Below are 24233 nucleotides of genomic sequence, written 5' to 3' on the forward strand. Positions count from 1 at the left end.
GTCTGGCCGATGTTTACCAACGTTTCAGAACTCATACTGCCTCCGTCATCAGGGCGATGAGTATGAAGATTTCTGTCTTCTGGGTTGTTGCGCTGTGTAGTCTGGTCGATGTTTACCAACGTTGCAGAACTCATACTGCCTCCGTCAGCAGGGCGATGAGTATGAAGATTTCTGTCTTCTGGGTTGTTGCGCTGTGTAGTCTGGTCGATGTTTACCAACGTTTCAGAGGTCATACTGCCTCCGTCATCAGAGTATGAAGATTTCTGTCTTCTGGGTTGTTGCGCTGTGTAGTCTGGTCGATGTTTACCAACGTTTCAGAGGTCATACTGCCTCCGTCATCAGGGCGATGAATATCAACATATTTTAATTATCTGTTCTTATACAAAATAAATTTGTTGTGCCCTACTGTTTTACTTCACATTTTTTAAGGTTTTCACGGCAGTGAGTCCGAAGATGGCTGTCTTTTGAATTGTGGCGCCATGTAGTCCGGTAGAAGTTTACTAACATCATTACTCATTGCTCTGATGTTGGAGGCAGCAGGGACTTCTGAAACATTAGTAAACTTCTACCAGACTACACAGCACTACAATTCAAAAGACAGCCATATCTTATCCAATTCAACGAGCCACTTTGTTCAGATTCATGACAGTTTTACAGTGCTTGAGTAGCAGAATTTATTCTATCCCTCTTGGCTGCAGCAAGTTGGCGACCTGTATCATTAAAATTATGTAACTGCTTCATATTCAGGAGGTCCGGGGTTCAAATCTCAGCCCAGAGACTGGTTATTCTGACAGGTTTTTCATGGTCCAGACAAATGCCAGGATAGTATCATGAATTAGGCCATGACTGCTTCCTTCCACGTTCTTTCCGATTTATTATTCGCTGTCATTCTCTTATTTGACACTTTGTAGTCTGAGATATGAAAGTGTCATTAAATAAACCATGAATAAATTAATTTAATTTTGTTTTTAAGAGATAGCCTGTCCATTAGTACAGCCGCATTGCATTTGAAAGTGATGACGTGTGTGTCATCACATTTGTAAAGAAATTTGAAGTACCTCTCTCAGAATAGGTAAATTGTTTTACGTGCTTAATCAAATTATTTTAAAGTTGTAATCGTACATTATCGATTCATTACGCTGACATCACATTAATTTCAAACACAGGGCTAACAAATATAGACTTCTGAGTTAATAGGTTTAAATGAACCTATTTTTACCTCATCACCTGCTCTGATTATCATGTAGCGGTGCTTATCCCTCATATTTTGGTTTAAAATCTAATTTTGGAGGCTAGATGTTTCGAGAAGTTTCTTGTGAATTTTATGTCCGTCCTGGCACTACTCATTGAAGCATAAACAGCTGACAAAATGTTGTCAAACTTTCAAGACCAACCACTTGCATTAATATCCAGCAACTCTGTATTTTGCCTATAGACTGTAATTATGGGTGTTGTATTATTATTAGAATCTACAGAAATTATATAATCATTAACTATTTAATTTTTGTATGTGATGGATTGTGGTATGGACTGAAATTTTTCATTTTACTTAGACAGGCTTCAGAGGTTTTACTGCCGTGAGTCATAATTTCAAAATGGGCTTAACGAATCGAAATGAAAAATTAAATAAGTTCTGGTTATATTCTCCACACAAAATGGGATGGTTATGTGACCTTTAATTGATTATTAAGTTGTTGCATGTGGAAAAGTGTGGCAGGCTGTAGAAAAGCATCTGAATCGATGAACAAAATGTGGAATATAAATAACCAGAACGATATTCTTGTGCGTCAACTGCGTGATTGAGTACTTTGTGTTGCGTGTTGGAATTCAGTATGTTTCAAGCTTGCAGCACGTGTTTCAATGGCACAGTGTTCTGTTTGTGTTTCAAATATATTTGTGCTACATTTATGATTTGAAGCTTTCATGGTGACATAACTCAATAAAATTTTCTTGGGTGATCAGCCCTGTCAGATGGTGATGCAGCTGATCACTTGAGAAAATGTTATTGTGCTATATTGTTAGAACAAAAAGTCACCGTTGAATGTTCGGTAAAACTGTAGGGGGGGGGGGGGGATACCACAGACAGTTACAAAATGTTAGAGCAGCTCTCTTGGGCGTGAACTGTGAATAGAACACAGGTTTCTGTGTGACTTGGCCAGGTGGATAAGACACATGGATGAATATTATCCATAGTTACAGGTTGCAAAGTTTCAGGCAAAGAGTAAGAGGAAAACCAACCTTTGTTAGCCATGACCTAACTTACAGCTTTTGCAACACAATCGTTAATTATATTTGTTGAATTAAAGTAAGGTAGTCATTTTCAGCAGAACCAGTTAACAATTAATAATAATATGCATTTGTAATAGTAGCTGTTTCAGATGTGATTATGGAGCTTTCAGAGTAGACGCAAATATTAAACATTTAACATAGGTTGGTACCACCTGCTGAGCAGCTAAATAACATAAAATATAAAAGTTATTTAATAAAACATAAGGAGTATATGACTTTTAAAAAATAAAAATAGACAACAAACTTAGTGTGAACCTTGGCTCTGTATTTGCTTGAAAATATTTTTCGATCGTGGTTTCATCACAGGTAATGTTCTGGCTGAAGCCTGTTTCCGAACGTCGCCTTCCCCTTCCCCTTCCCCTGTACTCTCCTCTGTTCTTCTCTGATCATGCCCATCCCTACTTCATCAGCAGATTGGGCCACAGGACTGTGAGATTGTTAGATTTAGTGTGCACATTTCTGTCTCTGTCCTCACGTGCCTGTTATTTCAAATGTCACCTCTCTACCTTCACTACTTTGTCAGAAAACAATTTTTGTCATTAAGATTTTACACAGACTTGCGGTGACCTGGTGAGATAATATGGTGATCCAATTTTGGGTTAAGAATCACTGATATAGGCATTAAATTTCCTAGTCTGCAACGACAAGAAGCAGAGTCAAGTTAAACATTGCATGTGATGTAACAAGAAAGGTAAAAAAGTAAAGTAAAGTCATCCCATTATGTACCGATGTTGGCACTTAGAGGAGAGGAGGTATAGCTCCTACTCATTCTTGACCTCGGCAATAGATGGGGGTGAGCTTTAACCTGGGAAAGGACCTCACTACCTGTTTGACAGGAGCCTGGGTGGGCCCCAGAGCCGGTCTGGAAACTGAGGCTATAATAAAGAACAAGAAAGCTACATAACCTTAACCATAACATATATCCTTGTGTCAATATTTTTCTGTGTACGTATGTGCAGCTGAAGAAGCGGACGATGGAGCGGAAAAACAGCAGGGATGGAATACTTGCCAAAGTGGGGAACAACCTTAAGAATGGATTAACCAATGGACTTTCAGCTGGTGGAGGGGGAGTCGGTTTTGGCAGTGGAAGGCATGAGAACAGTGGTGATGCCAAGGGAGAATTTGATGATCTCATCTCAGCTCTGCGCACAGGGGATGTGTTTGGGGAGGACATGGCAAAGTTCAAACGTAGTCGCAAGTCCAGAATCACGAGTAATGGGAATTCACCTCCCCGGATGAACAGCCTGAACCGGGAGGATAGCCGAGAGAGAGTTCTTAATAACAGGAGAGAACAGTAATTTTAGGAGTGACATGCAGAGTGCAGTGTATCTGAATTTTATAGACAGTTTGTCATTTTGCTAGTTTCATAGTTTCATACTGGCTTATATTTAGCTAATTGATGAAGGCGACAGGTGGGGACGTTTGAATTGTACTCTCCACATTATAGCTCCATGGAGATGCTGTTTGTTCAGTGTTCGTATTCATGTGATATTCTGTTGGTTTACGAAACATGTTTTTTCTGAGCAGAGTGCAGTATTTGCATGCTTTGTTAGTGTTCTGAATTTCTACCAAGACCTAAGCTACATTTGAAATGCATCAGTTTCCAACAAGAGATACAAAAGTGGTCAAGAATTTTTAATTTCACGTACACAGTTATTACATTCAGACTAATGTCAATAGTTACAGGGGTTTATACTGATGTAACATGTTCTTCGCTATTCTCTTGATTCATTTTATTATATTTATAATAAAATTTAAGAATTTAACACTTGTATGATTTGAAGTTTTCAAGGCTGCATGAATTGAGATTACCGTGTTCTGGGGTACAACATAACGTAGCCGAGTGTGTACCGACTTTTCAAAGGAACATGCTAGCTCTGTCTTTGTTGTTCAGCCGTGAATCACGAAGATGGAGCTGCAAGTTTCTCTTCAACATTCGCACACGCCATCGAGCAACATACCAGGAGGTCGTAATCAAAAACTAAGAATGTAAAAACCATCTGATAGCATTTCAGTGTTAAGAAATCTCTTATATTATCACCACAGTGTGCATTTCATATGTAGTTCACTAACTAAATTAAGTTTGAAGAACTTATTTATTTGAAAACTGCAATCTCATTTCAAATATTGTCCTCCTTACATAAGAAAACAAAATTTTATTTATTAAAATAAGTTCTGTGCTTTTTCTTACTGTTTTCATATTATTAGATATATATATGTTATATAAATGTACATATACAACCCCTCCTAAATTAGTATAATGTATTTATCTTCTGTACTTGTTGATATGAATGTACAAACACTTTATTAGGGCACCAAGTATTTATTATTCACTGAAGTGAGTTAAATACCACGTAAGGTCGTATGGATGTAGTGTGTGCAGATTCTCCGCTGCACACTGTTCTTCAGCGGTGGTGCTGTGGGTGCCAATTTATTCCCTTTATCATGGTTTTCATTTTCACTTTTATATTTTTTATGAAAATAAAAAAGTCATGATTATCAGACATAAATTACTGTAACTGTAATGGAAACCTCAAATGTCAACAATAGTCAAATATTACTTCGAGTTGCTTATGCATTTCTGTAAAATATTCCTTTGAAAATTTGCCAGTAGATATCGAATTAATATATGTATACGTTAGTGTCTCTCGACCAGGTGCTGTGACTTGTATACGAGCTTTCTGCGAACGTTTAAATTAAAATGTGGGATTTGAGGTTCTCACGACAGCGAATCAAAATGTGATTCTACACATGTAACACTAGTTATCAAATTGTGATAATAACAGCAAAATCTTGTTCATCCCTGTTTCATAATTTGGCAGTGTCCTTGATGAATTGTTGCTGCCCTGTATATTTGATCACGCACTTCCTCGTAATAATCGTCTTTTAACCAAAGTATTTTTGCTGCCACATTCATAATTTCTTGTTTGTAACAAAGCTAACATGCTGCATTTTTAAATGAACTGTAATGTGTACTTTATCCAAACACAGTTTTAAACAGTTTGAGCTGTAAGGTATTGAACTATATTTTAGCATGCTGAAACCTGGAGAAGATTGAGAAATGCCAGTATATTTCACAGTTAAAGATATGTACAAATATGGCCTAATCGGTATTTCTCTCTAAGAACGATAGTGGATATTGAGTCTTTGCTCCATGTTTAGATTTTCTCTTCGTTACCACTAGCAACTCTGTGTTTTAAGTTTTAAATTTTTTTTAAATTTCTATCATCTGACACTTACAGTAAGAAAAACGTTGTTTTATCAAACAAGTTGAGTGCATTTGTGCCAGTTTTGCTGTCTTTAATGCTAGTCAAAAAACTTTAAGTTTCTGAACACAAAACAAATTATTTTCAGATCTGCAAAAACATTCCTTTAAATAGAAGGATAATGGCAGAAATTCATAGCGAGTACTTCATACCACTCAGTCAAAGAGATCAATAATAAGTGTTGCAGATTTGTTTTGTACAATAACTGCGCTGTCACCAATAGGAAGCAGTTTACTTAGTATGTAAAAAATATAAGTTTGTAAACTACAAAGCAAGAAATGATGGCTTATGTGCAGAAATACATTTTGGAATTTCAAGAACAACTCACTGGAAGAGTTCTACTATAAGGGTGTCAAATCATGTAGGATTTGAGGTTTTCACAGTCATTAGTTTGAAAATGTCCGTCTTCTGGGTTGTTGCACCATGTAGTCTGGTAGGAGTTGACAGATGTTTCAGAGGTCCTTGCTGCCTCCATCATCAGGGTGATGATGGAGGCAGCAAGCACTTCTTAAATGTCGGTAAACTTCTACCAGACTGTATAACACATAAACCCAGAAGACAGCCACCTTCGGTGTTTGATCAGTCGTGATCTAGCCTACACATTAGTAAGACACAGTACTGCGATCCAAAAACATGTAAGTGACATTTGAGGTTCTCATCTTGATGGGTATGAAGATGGCTGTCTTCTGGGTTGTTACGCTGTGTAGTCCGGTAGATATTGACGGACTTTCCAGAGGAAATTGCTACCTCCATCATCAGGGTGGTGATATGATGATGGAAGCAGTAAGTTATACTGAAACATTTGTCAGTATATGCAGTGCTGTATTTCAGAAGACAGAGCCACCTTCAAGAACATGTACATCATAATTAATTTGACTATATGTATGCTTATACATATGTGTATGTAAAAAACAGTGTACATATGAAATGTATGCCATTTTACTGTAACATTACTCATGAACTACAAGGCACAGGGATGAAAACTAAGCACATTTGAGTAGGTTATAAGATAAAGTTGCTGTAACCTACATTTTCAGATGTCCAGTGTGCACTGTCTTGGAAGCAAGTCAGATAAAAATGTGTAGGGAACTACTTTGTCTTGTGCAGTAACATTTTGTAACAGTTGGTACTTATAACTTTTAAATTTCAAATGTCTGTGCACTTTAGTTTAACTTAGTTTAGTTTTCATTCCTCTGACTTTGTTCTATATATTTATATTTATTTATTTAGTGTTCTGTCTGACGACAGGTCCATATGAACAGGATCCTTCGATCCTTTTCTCGGACTGGGACCTGTTCATATACGTTCTTGGCAGATGATCCAGAAATTGTTTGCCATTGCCTTCTGTGTAATTGTTGGGATGCCACGGAGAAACCGGGGAAGCCCCCGGAGGAAAACTCCGTGTTGCCTAGACCACGGCCTTGCCCAACACAAGTTATAAATTCGGGCACCGCCAGGAATCGAACCTGAGACCCCAGGATTACAAGGCCAGCGCTAGACCACCGTGTAAGGTGTTCTATATATGCTCTTCATTAATGGTTCTGAGTATGTTACAACTTATTTTATTCTTTCAAAATATTCTGTATTCCCTCAAATTTAAGACACACTTTTTCACATTTTAAAATTTCTGAAATCAGGGTTCATGTTGCATTCCATGGTGTCTTAGAATCGCTGTAACATCTTTTATTACAGAAAACCTATCACTAAGTCAACGGCATCTTAAAATTGAGGAACTACAGTGAGTCACTATGTGGTATCCCACAGTCTGTTTTGTAACAATGTTTTCAAAAAGGAGAGTAAAAGAACACGAAAGGACACTGCCATCTCTCCGCTAATTGTTACCAATAGTTCAGCCCTCTCTCGGGCAAATCATCTCGCAGACATACACCACCAGCTGTTTGCTTCCCTGTAACTCTTTCGCCGCTGAAATACTTTGTCACTTGCGTATCAGAAAGCTCCACTTTCCACATTAGGCTTACGGACCTTTTCCCGGTGCATTAAAATACTGCTGTTACAGTGAACTTACAATTAACCCTGAGTTTTTACATTTTACTGCTATTGTTTCACTTGAGAATGCATACGTACATTGCAAATGTGTGATTGATTATAGAACTTTGTTTATCCCTGGGGGAAATATGTGAATCTGCACAGCCCATAATTGAATCACTGTCTCGAATAACTTGATGCATTTAAAAAAGGGTAGGAGTGTCGCTAATTACAAGACTGCATTTTTTCTGTTAGTAAGGAAAGTATTTATAAAAAAGTTAAGTAATGAAACAGTAGCTTTTATTTATGTCATTTTGTATGTGTTTAACTTGGAGATATTTTGTAAAACAAAGAATGTGTTTGAAATTACGTGAAGTCACAAATGTATTTACACATCAGGGACTTTTCATAAAGACAAGTTATTAGTCATTAATTGTGTGCCAGTTGATTCTTACCACATGTTCACAGAGTTACGAGTGTTACGTACCCACTAAAGCTGAAACGTAATTAGACTGCCATAACAAATTATAGTCTGTGTTTTGTGCTTCCGTTGTATATTGAATTTTATTAGGTATTATCTAGCTTTTGAATAATCTTATAAAGGAAAGAGAATTGCTTGTAGTACATGATGAAACACTCCCAACCGCTCACAGTAAACAAATGTTTATTTTAACTAAAAAAAATTCCTGTTTATTGGTGTGAGTTTCAACACGAAACATAGATTTGACCTGTTAACACAGATATTTTGAATGCAGTGTCATATAAACAAATAGTAAGTTAAACTGGAATGTTTATTATTACCATTCTTACACGTTCCCATTTCTGTTTTCCCCTCATTTTACCTCATGTTTAAATCCACTGAAATTTTTAACAGAAATACATTGGTGATAATTTTACTATTATAACAGTAAAGTAACAGCTGGAATGAAATAAAAGTATTGATAAAGGAGAGAACATTTGGGAGGCATCCTGGAAATTATGATGAAATAAAAATAATAAGAATTATGTATTTGTCATCATTTTTACCTAGACATGTACATAATGTCTGTATTAACCACAAATACTAACATATTGGACATTGTGACTTTTAGTGGAATCTATCAAGTACTTAAAGTTAGTTTAAGGAAACAAATTTTAAGGTAAGATTTGTGTTATATAAAGTTGCTTCTGTACTTGGCATTCTCATCCTCTTTTAAAAATTTGACACTTACTTGCAATGGTGGACTGCAGGGGGGCCCCTACAAGTTTCTTGTTAATTTTCAATTAATTATCTGAACCCTCCGTTGTAGACATATAAAATATATTATGCAGGCAGTATGTCAATATCATTGTATCAGTACACATACATCCATGTACTGATATATGTATTTCCTATGCATAATTCTATGTGCCAAAATGAAAAAGATATATAGCTTGGCTGGTGCAAACCCCTTGTAACAATTTTGCAGTGCATCCCTGCTTTACTGTTGTCCATGTAGCTGATGTAATGTGAATACTTGTGTTTATTTTACTCTTGAACAGTCTGTTGGCAATTAAGTGTCACTACACAGCTTCTGACGTTCTGCGTACACAAAAGTATTGGGAATGATGTGTTGTTACAAGTCTCTTAACATCTATCATACAGGAAAATGGATATCATTACCTCATACAAAAATGTTACCAGGTGGACTTTAATTCGTGTTAACACATCAGCTGTATGCTGCTGATGCGCCACAGTGTGCTAGGCTGTGCATACGCTGTGATGCATCGTCTATAAAGTTTGACTTGGGAAGATACAATATCATTCCCATTTCTTTCATAAGGTTTTAAAACCTTGTACCATGTTCATCATTGTCAAGTGTGAGATATGTTGAAAATGCCAGATCTTCAGCATGCCGTGAAAGCTCTTTGTGAGGTTAAAGTGTTTTAAAATGTAATATTTCAGTGTTGACTAAGAAGTTATTAGAAGTAAATACACATTTATACTCTCCAAGTATTTTTTTGTTTTCTTTTCAAAATTAAACATTTCTTCTTTTAATTTTTCTCAGATATATCTGATAAATCGCAAAGTGCACACTTTATTCAAAAAATAAAGAATAAAGGAGGATATGTATTTGACAGTTCGTCATCTTAAGTTGAAATGTTTTAAAAATCCTAAAATTCATAGATGATACAAGGAAGGAGTGAAGAAATTAAATGAATATGTCATTAGACAAAAGGGCAACTGATGTTTCTCAGCAACAAGAATTTTTATTGTATTTGACTCAGAGGCATTATTGACTAAGAAAATTCAGACTAAAACTTCATTTCAGAGGAAGATGTTAAGAAAATGATTCACATTTTATAATTTAATTTGAAAAATGTTGAACAGGCACATGCATTATCACTGCTTTCATTGGAGAAGTACTTGAATACACATTTAAATCTTTAAACCAGTTCAGAATCATGACTGTCTCACGTTCTGTGATGCAGTTCTTTCTTACAGGTTATGTTACCATATGTAATTTATATTAAAATGTTGAAGACTTGTAAAGAATACGAATCATCTACTTTCATTAGCATTTGTATGAATGAGAGAGAAAATGATTTGATATGTACCAAATGTATTATAAATCACCGAAATGTTGACTACAGTCTGGATTCTGTATTTAGTTAAAAAATGTCAGGTATCCAACTGATATACAGACCATATTTCATATTCAAGATTGTGTTACAGGTTTGAACTACAACATAATTATAGTGTTATTTAACTGGCAGTTTTCTTCTGGTATTAATTTGTAGTGCAACCACCCTCCAATTTATGAATGTTCAATGAAAACTGTTCAGAAGGTGAAAATTTGTAAATCATAAATGAAATTCCCATTATATTTCACTGGTTTCTCTTAAATCAGGGCTGAAATTACGACGCCATTGCTTCTATTTAAGTTAAAAAAGTAAAAGGTATAAAATTATATTCATATTTCTTTATTTGACAGTGAACAAGTTAGTCATGTTTCGGTTGAAATGTAGGTCCTTGTCTGATTAAAATCATAAAGTTTACAATAACTTACACATTAAATATTAAAAGTTACAAAAAGATATGAATTATTTATGTGATGGCAACAATAAACATGAAGTTCACATTAATTTCAGTGCAGAAAATTCAGATTTGTTTCTTACTCCAAGATAAATTGCCTAGTATCTTTCTCACATAAGTTACAACACAGTACAGTCATAAAAATAAGAACAGTGTTCTTTTTTATTATAATTACTACCTGATTAATCTCGTAACGCAGTGTGGTCCAACTGTCGGGCCGTATCCGGCCCACAAAAGTGTTTGTTAATTTGTTACTAGTTCGCACAAACCCATTTTTTTTTGAAGTTGATATTCCGTCACTGGTAAAAGAACATTCTGCTCTCACTAAAGCCACTGATATTAAAGAATAAGGTGCATGTTCTACTGGTACAAATTGTTATTGTATCAGGTACAAGCTGTTAAAATAGCAGAATTCAAATAATTTGTGTTAGTTTCCCAGGTAAAAATTGTATACATACAAACTGTTCCAGGAGCAAATTTAAAATAATACACAAATCAGTAGTAGTTCGTGCACATTTAAATAAAATTTATACTTCAGCATACGCAGTGGTAAGTTGTCATTTCTGAATAAGTATTATTAAAGATAACAATAATGCAAAAATAGTGACAGGGGTTTCTTGGCCCTTGAGTCCAATAGGAAAACTATACTGGCCTGAGCGAGAAAAAAAGTTGGACCATCCTGCTGTAAAGCACTGTTAAAGTGTTAAATGACATTTTTATATTATGCAGCAGTTAGTGTAGGTACAGTACAAACTACAGAACCAACGAAAACTAAGAATAAACAATTTTCTTTATGAAAAATTAATTATTGTACATATAATAATCATAAAGTATTAACCTCATATTTTGCGTGTGCTACATACTGTACTTTCATTACTTAAGAAGTGGACGTTTGGCTGTCAGACAAAGGTTGGTTCTTCGTGGTAGCGAAAATAATGTTCATAATTTGAAAAACAGGTATAAATTTTCATGGTTCGATAAATTGAGTTGTCTTACTAGAATGATTTGTGTAAAAATGCAGAATAACACAGAATTTCTTGAACAAAAAAGGCAGGGTTATTTAGCTGGTAGTTTTAATACAGGATTGTCTTGTAGTTGTTCATGTACAAGAATAATTCTTGCTCAAATCCAGAATAACACGGAACATTAGTTACTGCTTCAAGATCAGAACTTTAGGTTAACATTTAAAGTAGCTAGTATATATTAGATAGAGAAAAATGTTGTGTTTCTTTCATATTTAATGCTAATACTTTGCAAGATGAATAGCAGTCAACATAAATTCACATGAGTAGGTTTCTGGGTTGTTCACATCAAAGTGAGAATTAGTTTCTGATTGTATAATAGTTAATTTTTTACTAAAAGTCACATATAGTGAGAACAAAAAATTCAAATAATATCTCATGATTTGTTATAAAGTAGCGTCCTCCAGTATTTGTTATTGTGGTTGTGTTTGCAACATTATCCAAACAATGTTTCAGGGCACTTCAAAGGCATCTTAGATTTGACAGGGAGGTCCATCGTATTTTCAGGCTTTTTGAGAATCTCTTTCTAAGTAAATGTGTTTATTGACTTGTGCAATAAATGGATTTCTGTGTTTTGCAAAGGAGCAAAATTTTAGACTGAATTTGTTGTAGTGACATCTGTGCCATTAGTATTAATAAAAGACAATTGCATGTGTTAGTTGATGCAGTATGAAGAGTGCATGAAGGAAATGGAGTGACTGCTATCTCTGACTTTGAGTTTTTCTTCTCTGACTTTGTATTTCCTATTCTTATATAACACTGATATTATGGGATAAAATTTAACTGATCATTTTTGTCCTTTAGACGTTGAAAGTTATATTTATATGTTTTAAAGTCACTATTTCAGAAACTGATTCTTATTTTATAAAGAAACTGACATTTATACCTTAATTTGTAGGCTTCATAATAAATTTTGTGACATTTCTTCTTTATTTAAGGCTAAGTTAGTGCATTTTTATTGTGTTTCGTGTGACACATGGTGGTTACAGTACTTATACTTACTGGAAAACCCAGTGTACAGTTCTACCAATTTATAAAGTCACTTATTTCATCTTTATGTTGTCTTGAAACAGTTCTTATAGTCAGGTTTGAGGTTTTCACACGGTGAGGATGAAGATGGCTGTCTTCCAAGCTGTAGAGCCATGCAATGTGGTAGAAGTTTACTGATGCTTCAGAGGTCCTTGCTGGTCTGATGATGGAGGCAGCATGAACCTCTGAAGATAGCCATATTCAATACTTGTAGTCCATGGGACATGAGTATGTGCGGAAGTGAAGATCTTGGAATAAATGTACATGAACATTAAAACTCTAGAGATTAAAAGCAATTTGATGTTAAACTGGAATTTCGGTAATAAGCTGTTTTGGCCGATCGTGTGTGTGATGGAGAGTTGTCTTTCTGACTGATACTGTCTACTCGTATGTAGTGTAAAGTTTGTAAATGATGGTAACCATGCTGAAGAGATACAGAAAATGAGTAAATTTTGTGAATAATTTTAGTGTCTCTTGCTTTTTAATTTGCCTCTTTGTATTTAAATATCTTACACAAAAGCTTTTTGTATTTTTGTACATAATAATAATTGTGTAGGATATGTGACAATTAAAGAAGTATATGACACGGAAATTCAGCATTTATTCTCATCGTGGAAGTTGAAGAGTCTGAACAATATATGTTTATTTTTATACGTCTATGTTGGAGGAGTAGAGAAAATGAAGGCAAGGCATTCAGTGTGAAACATATTACAGGATATTGTTACATATGGACATTTTCATTTTCTGGAAAAGATGTCAGTGAAATACATACTGAAACTGCCTCAGCCCATATTTTACCAGAGGTACAGTTTGTATTCAGATACCGAGACTCTTGGCATAGTATTTATGCCCTTAAATCACAGCGAGCAGAGGCTGAGTCGGGCGCAGAACTTGTTTGGCAGTGAATTTTTTTTTAAACCTATCGAAATTTTAACAAATTTTCAAAAATGCTAATACGTTTGAAAATGTTAAAAAAAAGCAGAGAAAAATCAAAATATTCGAAAAAATTTAAATTTTATTTATTTCCTTCGTGTTTTGTAGAAATAAAGGTATTATGGAGACCGCGTCCACTTGAGACTGGGTGCAGCAGAGACTGGGACCGACACAGACTGGATGCGTAGAATTTAAAAAAAAATCGAAATTTTACAAAATTTCCGAAAAATAAATAAATGTTGAAATATGTTAAAAATGAGTACAAAACTGAAAATTTTTGAAAAACTTCAAATTCAAAAATATTTTTAAAAATTTCGAAAATCTTCCCTTTCTTCATTTTTATAGCATTTAAGATTTTTTTAAATATTTTCAAAATTTCGAAAAGTGTTGCAATTTGAAAGTCGTTCCACCAGCCTCACGGACCGTGTCACACACAGACCGTATAAGGTACAGAACGGCCTCCATAGACCGGTTCAGGCAGAGAGGATGTGCGGAGAGAACTTTAAAAAAATGTCGATGTTTTTTAAAATAATGTTTTTAAAAAATGTTCAAAACCTGAAATATTAGAAAAATTTTCGTATATTCGAAGTTAAGTGGAGCATGTTTTGCAGTCAGATCTATGTTGCATGTCAGCAACACTGACACACTCAGATCAATATATTTTGCCTATTTACACGCTATAATGAATTGTGTAATAATTTTTGGGGGTAATTCATCAAACATCAAAAAGATATTCACTTTACAAAAGAATATTATTAGATTAATGGCTAGTGTAAAACCTAGAAACCAACCAACCAACCAAAAAGCTAACTGAGGGCGGAGTCCTGCGCAAGCGCAAGCATCGTCCCTACCTACGTGAAACCATTCCTGCGCTCAAGGCGCATTGCTGGAAATGGTAAACGGTCTTAATATAAAAAAAACGGAAATTTTGCTACCGCTAACGGGGTTTCGTCGTGGCGGGAGCCTCGACCATTCAAACTGGGATCTGTTGCTGCTGCTGGGAGGTTATCCCGTCAGGCAAGTTGTCCAAAGGAATTTGGTTGGTTGGATCTCTGGGGTTTGAACCCAGAGAGGGAGGGGCCGTTTCGGCTGAAGGCCTCTGCGGCATGGGGGGAAGATCACTTCAGCTGATGGCCTCCATGATCGGGGGGGGGGGGAGGGTGGCGGGCCGTGCCCCTATTAAGTTATACCCTGGCATTCGCTTTACAACTGAGGAAAAGAACGGAAAACCTCAGTCAGGGTAGCCGAGTAGTCTAACCACTCGTTGTGCCGACTTGGCCGACGTTTGGGGACGGCCTCGGCTGGCCTGCTGAACATCGGTCGCCCTCGGTTGCCCTTGGGCGACCTCTGGCAGCCCTCGTTCGGCACGAGTGCCTCCCGAGTTGCCGGACTAAGGGGTTCCCCACACCAGCTAACCTATGATGGTACACAGTGATGGAACAGCTTGTTACATCCTGTGGAACATCTATTTGTTTTTGTAGATTATATTTACTTTATAGTCTGTGGAGTGCTTTATTTCAGGAGAACTGTGCTGGTGTAGATTTTGACTCTGCTTTTTAAGCAATTCATCTAGTATTCAATCCTATCAGTGCCATTGTTTCTAGGAATGTGAAGATGGAGGCAGTATGTACCTTTAAAATGGTGGTAAGCAACACAACATGATAAGGTTGTGAGGTAGCTGGATTACAATCCACAGTGATGCCAATATCCATGATCCTCTCCAGTAGCTGATGTCATCACCTCTTATGCCATCATTGACTGTGTCACTGTTTGCATCATTACTTGTTAAACGAGAATGGCTGACAAATTTTCATGGAATTTGGTGTGGATGTCATGTCATTGGAGGTTATTCCAGATTGTTACTTTTAATTCCATTTCTTATGGAAATTGGTTTGTTTGTTTTAGGTTAGCACCCATGGCTACCCTCAGAACCTCATACAAATGTGGAAGTATCCTAGCCTGAGACAAGCTTGCAAAACTCCCTGGCCATATCTACAGATGGAAAAGCCATCGTAACCAGCGCCTGGAATGTGTTCAGCGTAGCTCGTTTAAAGAAGGTAAGATGGGGGAGACATATATCTTGTAATGTTAGCATTTCCTAAGGTTACATTTGTAGACATTTATAAGAATGATTGATGTGATTTTCATCTCATTTCAGGAGAAGAAATCAGTCCTGGACCTCTTCACCAGCATCCGATGAAGAATCTGCAGAAGCTGGTTAATGGATTGTCCATTTGTTTTTGCTCTGTGTGATTGTTTTGTTCAAATTAATTATTTTGTTCAAAGTCCCGCGCCGTAGCCGCGCGGTCTGAGGCATCATGCTTCGGACCGGTGATACGGAATGCGCTCTGGTTCGAGTCTCAGGGAAAGGAATTTCTCATGAGATTTTCGACCAGTGTATGGGACCGGTGCCAACCCAGCATCGCGAGGAAATTGGGAAGCTACAATGGGTAGCATAATCCAGTTATGAAAACCATCAATGGCTGGAGGAACTTTATCATCATCATATCATTTTCAGTGTCTACAATTATTCTTGCATTGGAAAACTAACTTGTAGTTATCCTGAGATGTCGGGCAAAATATGGATTTGATGTTTCTTAATAGCACTTAAGACATTAGTAACCTATTGTACATCCTGCATTTCTGATCTGAGAAAGAAGGTAGCCATATTTCTTGATAAAATAACAGATTTCTGAAAATTAATTAGTTCTTCATACTCTTTAGGTAGGTTTTGAGAAATTGTAATCCTACAAATTGATAGCTGCCAATGATTCAAGCCTTGCTGTACCCATCCATAACTGGCCTTGAATTTAGTTACAGGAATGTTAAATGTTTGTGCTATTTTATAAACTTCCAGCTACAGAATTTAAGTAGAAACTGCATGCGTTCCCCATGGCACGGCATAAGCAGAGTTCGTCTTCAATTTGAAAGAAGCTGATTTGCTTACTGTGAAATGTCTGCTTTCTGTCATTGAATTGTCTAGACTTCTCATTATGTTTACACCATTCTCTAACACTCTGTTTCTTCACATCAAACTTATGACCTGCAGGTCTTTTGCCTTGTTTCTCTGCATATTTGTACAGCTTGTAGCTTAAAACTTATGTTGTTACCTCTAACTAGGGTGCATTTGTTACTGCAGCTCACAAAAACCAACAAACTACAAGAAGGATGCAGATAAACGGAGTGTGTCAGCAATTTTTTTTTTGAGTTTTGCATTTTCTGTTGCTGTAAAAGAAAGGCCATCAGCTGACTGCATCTACGTAGGTTTCATGAGATACCAGCCATAACAATGAATGCTGACACTGTCTGCATAATCTTCAGACATCTTATACTAAAAAACATTTTGTTCATAAATATGTTATACACAAATACTTCATTTTTTAATTTTCAAATCCAAAAATAAAGGTGTGTGTTATATGCAGATAAATGTATATATTCCTTTTTTAATGTAGTGATCACAGAGTGATGTATTATTTTGTGTTTATGAAATATGAAAGTGAATGTGTTGTTTTTCTTAGTACATTTGAAGACTCCTCTATGGATGAATGGGGAAGTGGTACTCCTACTAACGTGATACCAATTGCAGGCTCAAATTCAAATATTTCTGTTGACATTAAAGATTTACAAAGTGTGGAAGTAGAAAATTCAGTTCTAGTATACAGTACAAAACATCTAAAGAGAACGTGAGATAAACTTAAGATAATGCAGAAGGCTTTCTTGTATTATAAAATGTATTTTGAAATAAATTTCTTGCTAGCTTTTTTGTACATCACAGAACTTTACTAAAATACAGGTATAACATTGAATACGCAACCCAGTATCATGTACCATGGTACAAAAATCTGTCTCTGCGTTCTCCACATGTTGGTGGGCTATGGGAGGCCTTTACAGAAGAGTGGTTGGGAACACTGCTTTGACCCTGGAAGAGCTCATTACCTTGACAACTCAAATTTAATCTTGTTTCAACTCCACACCTTTGACAATGTTTCCCAGTGAACATTCTGACCCATCTCCAATCACCCCAGGTCACTTCCTAATTGGAGACTCCCTCATAGCTTTGCCAGAAACTGATCTAACGACAGTATCAGTAAATCGCCTAAGCAGATGGCAGCATTTCTGGCATTGTTGGTCCAAGGAGTACCTCAATGAGCTTCACAACGAGGAAAATGGAAATTTGAAAAACGTAACATCAAAGTGGGGCTCATCCTGCTTCTGCGAGAGGACGGGCTGCCACCCCTTACCTGGAGAATGGGCAAGGTCATAGGAAGAGTTGGCGACAGTTAAAGTTGCAAGGGGTCAGGTGAAAAGACATAAATAAACTGTGTCCACTTCCATATTACTAGTGAAACGGGCTTTAAACAAATTAAGTGTGAATAAGTTTTTGTTTTAGTGACCAATGAATACGAATATCGTTCAACTTACACATCATTTTTTGTTTTGTTTACATTTCAACAATTTGGATTTACAAGTAATGTAATTTGTAGTAAGTGTTGACATCCGTCAAAGTAGACGGAATGTTCGGTGTTCATGTTGGCAGGACTGTAACCTTAGCTAATGTTCGATGTTTTAAAGTTGGTGTGACTGTAACCTTAGCTGTTGTTAGGTGTATAATGTTGGTACTGTAGTCTTGGCCACTTCTGCCTTGTGCCTTCGTCGAGGAAAGGTGGATGCAAGTTCTGTGCGAGTTTGAAGTGTGTTTTAATAAAGAAATAGTGCGCTGTAGTGGGACATACGCCCAATCAAGGAACAACAGTGTTACATTTAACTGATGTAAGAATTTACGTACATTTGTTATTGTTAAGAATTGATGAATTATGTAAAGTGAATATGTAGAGAACGCCATAAGTGCTGGAAAATCTGATTGGCACACTTGTAACTTAATATTCCTTTTATGCATAAAAGCGTCTTGTTACAATAATTAATTATCTTCATATATCTGGTTTCCAGTGCGGTGCAGCTGTCCTGTGTGTGGGAGGAAGCAGCTTTGAGTATTCAGAAAGGTGATTTTTTATTTGTAGGCTTTTGCAATAAAATTAATATTTCAGGTACTATATCACCAAGTTCAACAGAATAGAGAGGTCATTTACGACATAATGAAGTAAAAGTGTTATATATAACTGTTATAAGGGACCATTAAAATAATATAACTCCTTCATGTTAAAATAATGAATTATCTTGCTATATCTGTTTTCCTTTTCAGTTTGGTGCAGCAGTTATCCTGTGTGCTTGCCTGTGTAGGAGGAAGCTGCTTTGAGTATGCAGAATGGTGAGTTTTTATATGCAAACTTTTACAATTATATAATATCTTAGGAACTATTTCACCAAATTCAATGGAATAAAGAATACAATTGTTCATAATGAAGTATATGAATTATATATAACTGATATAAAAGGCCATTAAAATAAAAATTTACATACACAAATTCCTGTCAGTTATTGATGAGTTTGTGGATGATCAGTGTGGGTTCAGATGTAACAGATCAACAATAATTATTGATCAGATGTTCTGCATTTGTCAGATACTAGAGAAAAGATGGGACAGTACATCAATTAAAAGTTACAGATAAGCCTACCACTCTGTTTAAAAGAAAAGTGTTACACAATATTCTCATTGAATTTGGTAAACCAAAGAAGCTAGTGAGTCTAATAAAAATGTGCTTAAATGAAACCTGTAGCAAAATTCGTGTGCTTAAATATTTATCAGAGTCTTCAAGAATGGTCTAAAACAAGGAGATGCTTTGTCTCTCTTGCTCTTTAACTTTGCGCTAGAATATGCCATCAAGAAAGTCCAAGATAGGCAGGAGGGTTTGCAATTGAACGGGACACATCAGCTATTGGCATTTGTTGATGATGTTAATTTATTGGGGGACGACATGAATACAATAAAGAGGAACGCAGAAGTTTTACTAGAGGCTAGTGGACAGGTGGGGCTAGAACTAAGTACATGTTCGTATCTCGTCGTCAGAAGACAGGCGGGCAAAATTATCTTAGGGTGGCTAATAAGTCCTTTGAAAGAGTTACAAAGTTCGTGCGAAACATGGTCTCTCACTCAGAGGGAGGAACACGGATTGCAGGTGTTTGAGAATCGAGTGTTGAGGAGGATATTTGGGCCTAGGAGAGAAGACGATGGGGTCTTAAGAAAACTGCATAATGATGAGCTTAAAAGTCACATCGGAGTCATAGGCCTTATGTTCATTTATGATATTTTGGTGTTTGCTAGTTTTGTATTTATGGGATTTTTCTAAAATGTCTGAGAATTTTTCCTTTTGAGGCTTTGTTCTCGTCCTCGGTGCTAAAGTGCTCAGTACACTGCAGTTATTTCTACAAGATTTTGATTTGACAAAATAAAATGCTAGAAATGATTTATTGAATTGGTGACTTTGAAAACAGTCTCTTTCTGCGCTGAGCAATTTTAGGTCTACTGCCTTTTAAGTTATATCATGAAAGTTGTTAAAGTGCTTAGGTTTGCGGTTATTGAAATGTGCCTGCACCAACAAGTCAGTTATTGAGACCACATTTGTCTGACAGTGCGAGTTTATCCTCTTTGCCTTTTATTTCTACGAGTTTTCGAAGAAATAAGTAAACCATTTCTGCTTTAAGGTTCATTAAATAAACTAAAAAAAATTAAAAAAAATTTGAAAGAAATCTCAAATGCAATGCACATTTAGTATTTCTTTAGCTTGTTATGTTTTTATTTTCCTTCAATACACACAAATGCGCCATTCGGTCTCATGCACGTTTAGGTAAGATTAGGTTAGGTTACTTATCTGTGTACTGTTCAACACTAAAAGTTTTGATGATACGCGTGAAGTCACCCAGCTTTATCAAAACTGTTCTCTCATTAGTAAGAACCATATAATTTTGAAAATATGAACAACTGATATTAGCCTTTTACGTAATAATAAAATAGTATAAGAACTATCAACATATATGTACATATTGATAATGTATTCGCAAATGACAATTCGTCCTTGAATTACAAAAACTCTTAAAAGTTTGTTGCTTTCGGTGATGAACCTTCGAGTTCCGTAAGCCATGTAGTTAGTTAGTCTGTGTTAAGATCCCGAAAGAATGTAACAAACAATTAGGAGTGTGTGTAGAAGGTAGGTGCCCTCTAACGTGTAGCCCCTGGTGGCAGGTAGCCCTCGCAGCGAGTCTCTCCGTCATCTCTCGAGGATGGTGAATGTGTTGAAAATGCTGCATATCCAGGAGTTGGATCGCTTTTACTCTCCGCTCGTCCGCCCGAGGTGAGTGACACAGAAATGTATCCTTAAAGCAGAAATTATTATTATTATTATTTATTTACTGCAAATGGGTTTTTACCCGGTGGCAGTGGTCCTACAATGAGACAGAACAAAACAATAACACAAAAAAACATAAGACAACAAAAACAATAAGAAACAACAGAACAATGAAACACAACAAAACAGTAAGACAACAAAAACAATAAGAAACAGAACAATGAGACAGAACAAAACAATAACACAAAAAAACATAAGACAACAAAAACAATAAGAAACAACAGAACAATGAAACACAACAAAACAGTAAGACAACAAAAACAATAAGAAACAGAACAATGAGACAGAACAAAACAATAACACAAAAAAACATAAGACAACAAAAACAATAAGAAACAACAGAACAATGAAACACAACAAAACAGTAAGACAACAAAAACAATAAGAAACAGAACAATGAGACAGAACAAAACAATAACACAAAAAAACATAAGACAACAAAAACAATAAGAAACAACAGAACAATGAAACACAACAAAACAGTAAGACAACAAAAACAATAAGAAACAACAATGTACGCTGGCCTAAGTTGGGGTTTCCGTTGTTGGTCTACGGTGAGCCGTGGTTGCGTTGTCTGACTGGAATGTGATGGGTAATACTGTCACCACGGCTTGCTTATGAAGCGCCTCGTTCATGGTCGTAAGGTCCTTTTACACGCCGTAAAACTGCGACATCCAACTGCTGGCTTTTGTTGATCAGGTTTGAAGCGGGAAAGTAACGAGCGTTTTCATAATTTTGTAATGAAACATTTTCCCATTTGTTGGTGTTGATTCGTGTACCAGTAAATGAATATTGAAAAATGCCAAAACTTATATTCTGCCTTTTTTGTTCATTTGGATTTATTATTTAAACTGAAACTTCTTTGTTATTCTGACAAATTTCTGTTGCTGACGCAAAACCACTTGACCCCAGTGTACCAACTGAGAGGATGAAGGAATAACGTTCATGCAGCAACAAGAAAGTAATTTTCATGAATAGTTTGATTTTTGTCATCATCTTTAAACCCCCCCCACCCCCACCGAATAGTCTGTCTATACTGAGGATGATGTTATTAAATATGTACAAGAGTCCTATTACATTGAACTTATCAGAAATACGGTGTTCAGTAATTTTGATGAGAATATTACTAAAATGGTGAAGAGAAATTGATTTAATCAGAAATAATGAAGTGGTTTTATTTGTTGCTTGTTGAAGTTCTTGGAGTATGTCTTAGAGGGGCGTGCCCTTCTGGTTTGCTGACTTTTCTCAGAAGGGGAACTTGGGTTGCATTCTTTTCAGTAATCTCTGCTTTATACGCTGATCTTGTGTCGTTTACCGTCTCTTACACAAATTCAGTAATTTGAATTTTATTCTGGGTCCGGAATAAAGGTTATAAAATGAGACCATGGAATTGTGTTTCATAATTTATTAATTACTCTAGGAATTATTAATATTTACCTCATTTGATTGATTAGTAGTTAATGTGAGCCACGTCCGTTTGTATTCAGATTTGATTTGTGGACGTAGAGTATGGAAGTGTGTGTTGGTTTTTGTGGTTGTGATGCCATGATAGGCACCAGTGCTTCAGAAGAACATGCCTCCTCCATCTTCAGGGCTGAAGTGAGCAGTTGCCTACAAGATGCATATCCCCCCACACACACACACCACTCTGAACTGAAGCATTCTTGGACTGACTGCACAAGAAAACGGAGAGCATCCCCTAGCTACAGCTTTCTTGGCTAAGTCCTCAGATAGTCCATTCCCTTTAAAAACCCGACCATTCACCTAAAAATGCAGGCGCAAAAGTCAGTGTGTGTACTGGAAACAATATTAACAGAAAAAAAGAAATAAACTTACTAATTTCCAGCAAAAAAGCAGTAATGAATGAGTTTGTATTAGAAGAAAAAAAATTAAGTTTAAAAAATTCTGCTGCTTTGAAGTACAGTTTTAACAGTGTAATGAATGTGCACAGTTCTTGAGGGATGCTCACACAACCCTTTGCTTCTAGATCTTTATTACATAAAACAGTATGGACGCGGAATTTCAGAAGCGTACGTCTGACCCAACCAAGTGGCAAGAATCCCGACGCCATAATGAGATTAGTAGTAACATAAAGCACTGCCATGTGGCACCAGTGTCTCCTTTCTGGCTCCACGTTTGCGACACGACAGATCAGCCTGTGGCACAGCTCTGTTTAGACTCGTCTAGTCTACTAGACCCCAGGAGTCTTTGAGCTTTTGAATTTGAAATGCTAAACTCTTGCTGGCGGATATAGTCATCCCCAGTGCACCGAGATATTCCACGGTGTGGTCTAGTAGATCTTGGGCCTTCGGGGCGTTGTCGTCCGCGAAGGCAAGACATGAGATATTCTCGTCATTAATGGCGTAGCCTGGCTTGGCCTCCAGATCCTCCAATATGCCTCCATTACCAGGTTGAAGAGGATTGGTGATAGAGGGTCCCCCTGTTTGACACCTCTCTGGAGGGAAATCTTAATATCACCCTTGGGGTGTGAGATGGAGGTCTCAACCCCTTCATAGGTCCACAAAGAATTTCGGTATGCCCTTCCTGGCAAGGGAAGGACCTAAGGCTTCGTGAGGGACAGAGACATCCAACTGGATTGCTGCGCCTCCGTTGTTGGAATTCATTCTCCTCCCTAGCTCCCTCAGAATTTGTACATTAGCGAAGTAACCCGCCTCCGCTACGAACCCTCTTTGTCTCGAGATCTGCCGCACCACCGACCTCAGCCTCTAATTCCCCAAAAGAGGCGACTGAGGAGGGAACTAATTGTAATCGGGCGATAGTTTGTCACCTTCCCCTCTTTGGGGATGAGGGTGGTGCGGTTGTGGCTCAATGCTGTTGGTAGGATGCCAGTTATTAGGATCAGATTGTAGAGGGCACAAAGTGGCTAGTGTAGCCACTCTTATGCCGTCGGGGCCTGGAGCGGTCGACCTCTTTGACCTGCCCACCCGTTTGCGCACTTAATCCGGTTTTAAGGCTCCCAGGAATATTTCCAACGAAATTGGTTCCTGGGACGTGGCAGGATCAGCTAGTCGCAGACAGGGCTTGGTTCCCCACAATCTGTCGTATAGGAGTTTGATTTCTCCTCGATCTAGCTCCGCCCATTCTTACGTGTTTTGCTAGGAGACCGGGATTTTTGTTATAGAGGTCTATGGTCCTTATTGGCTTTGGGCTTTGATCGACCGGAGGCGGTACTGGGTGTGGCTTTTGATCCGAAGTACTCCAGGACAGTCATATATATATATATATATATCTCATCCATCGTGTTCTGCGAACGACACAGATGTGCTGCCTGCTTTATTTTGATTATGACCTCCACTGAATCCTTTGGGCACTCGTTGGTTTCCCAGGCCAA

General features: G+C 36.9%; 1 protein-coding gene and 2 long non-coding RNA genes across 7 annotated transcripts in view; all 3 read left to right on the top strand.

Annotated features, from left to right (window-relative positions):
* Window positions 1-10276, top strand: part of LOC147872618 (disheveled-associated activator of morphogenesis 1-like) — a 191031-nt gene extending 180755 nt beyond the window's left edge. For all 4 annotated transcript variants that reach the window (XM_087356182.1, XM_087356180.1, XM_087356181.1 and 1 more), the window contains one exon: window positions 3249-10276. In XM_087356182.1, coding sequence (XP_087212308.1) covers window positions 3249-3587 — 339 coding nt within the window. In that variant the 3' untranslated portion in view covers window positions 3588-10276. The remainder of the gene's footprint in view (window positions 1-3248) is intronic.
* A 4645-nt stretch (window positions 10277-14921) lies between these two features.
* On the top strand, window positions 14922-17349 carry LOC147872619 (uncharacterized). Its single transcript, XR_015537073.1, has 2 exons — window positions 14922-15637; window positions 15739-17349. It is a non-coding gene; the product is annotated as an uncharacterized LOC147872619 (long non-coding RNA).
* Window positions 17350-18202: 853 nt separating this feature from the next.
* On the top strand, window positions 18203-22261 carry LOC147872620 (uncharacterized). 2 transcript variants are annotated; one of them, XR_015537135.1, is made up of 4 exons: window positions 18203-18350; window positions 18528-18580; window positions 18781-18846; window positions 20719-22261. It is a non-coding gene; the product is annotated as an uncharacterized LOC147872620 (long non-coding RNA). The 2 variants fall into 2 exon arrangements; XR_015537136.1 differs by having other exon boundaries at window positions 20723-22261.
* The last annotated feature ends 1972 nt before the right edge of the window (window positions 22262-24233 follow it).

The sequence above is a fragment of the Zootermopsis nevadensis genome, unplaced genomic scaffold (assembly GCF_977971745.1).
Source record: "Zootermopsis nevadensis isolate Lab colony 2312 unplaced genomic scaffold, Znev_1.0 Znev_ptg000025l, whole genome shotgun sequence".
Classification (NCBI taxonomy): Eukaryota; Metazoa; Arthropoda; class Insecta; order Blattodea; family Termopsidae; genus Zootermopsis; species Zootermopsis nevadensis.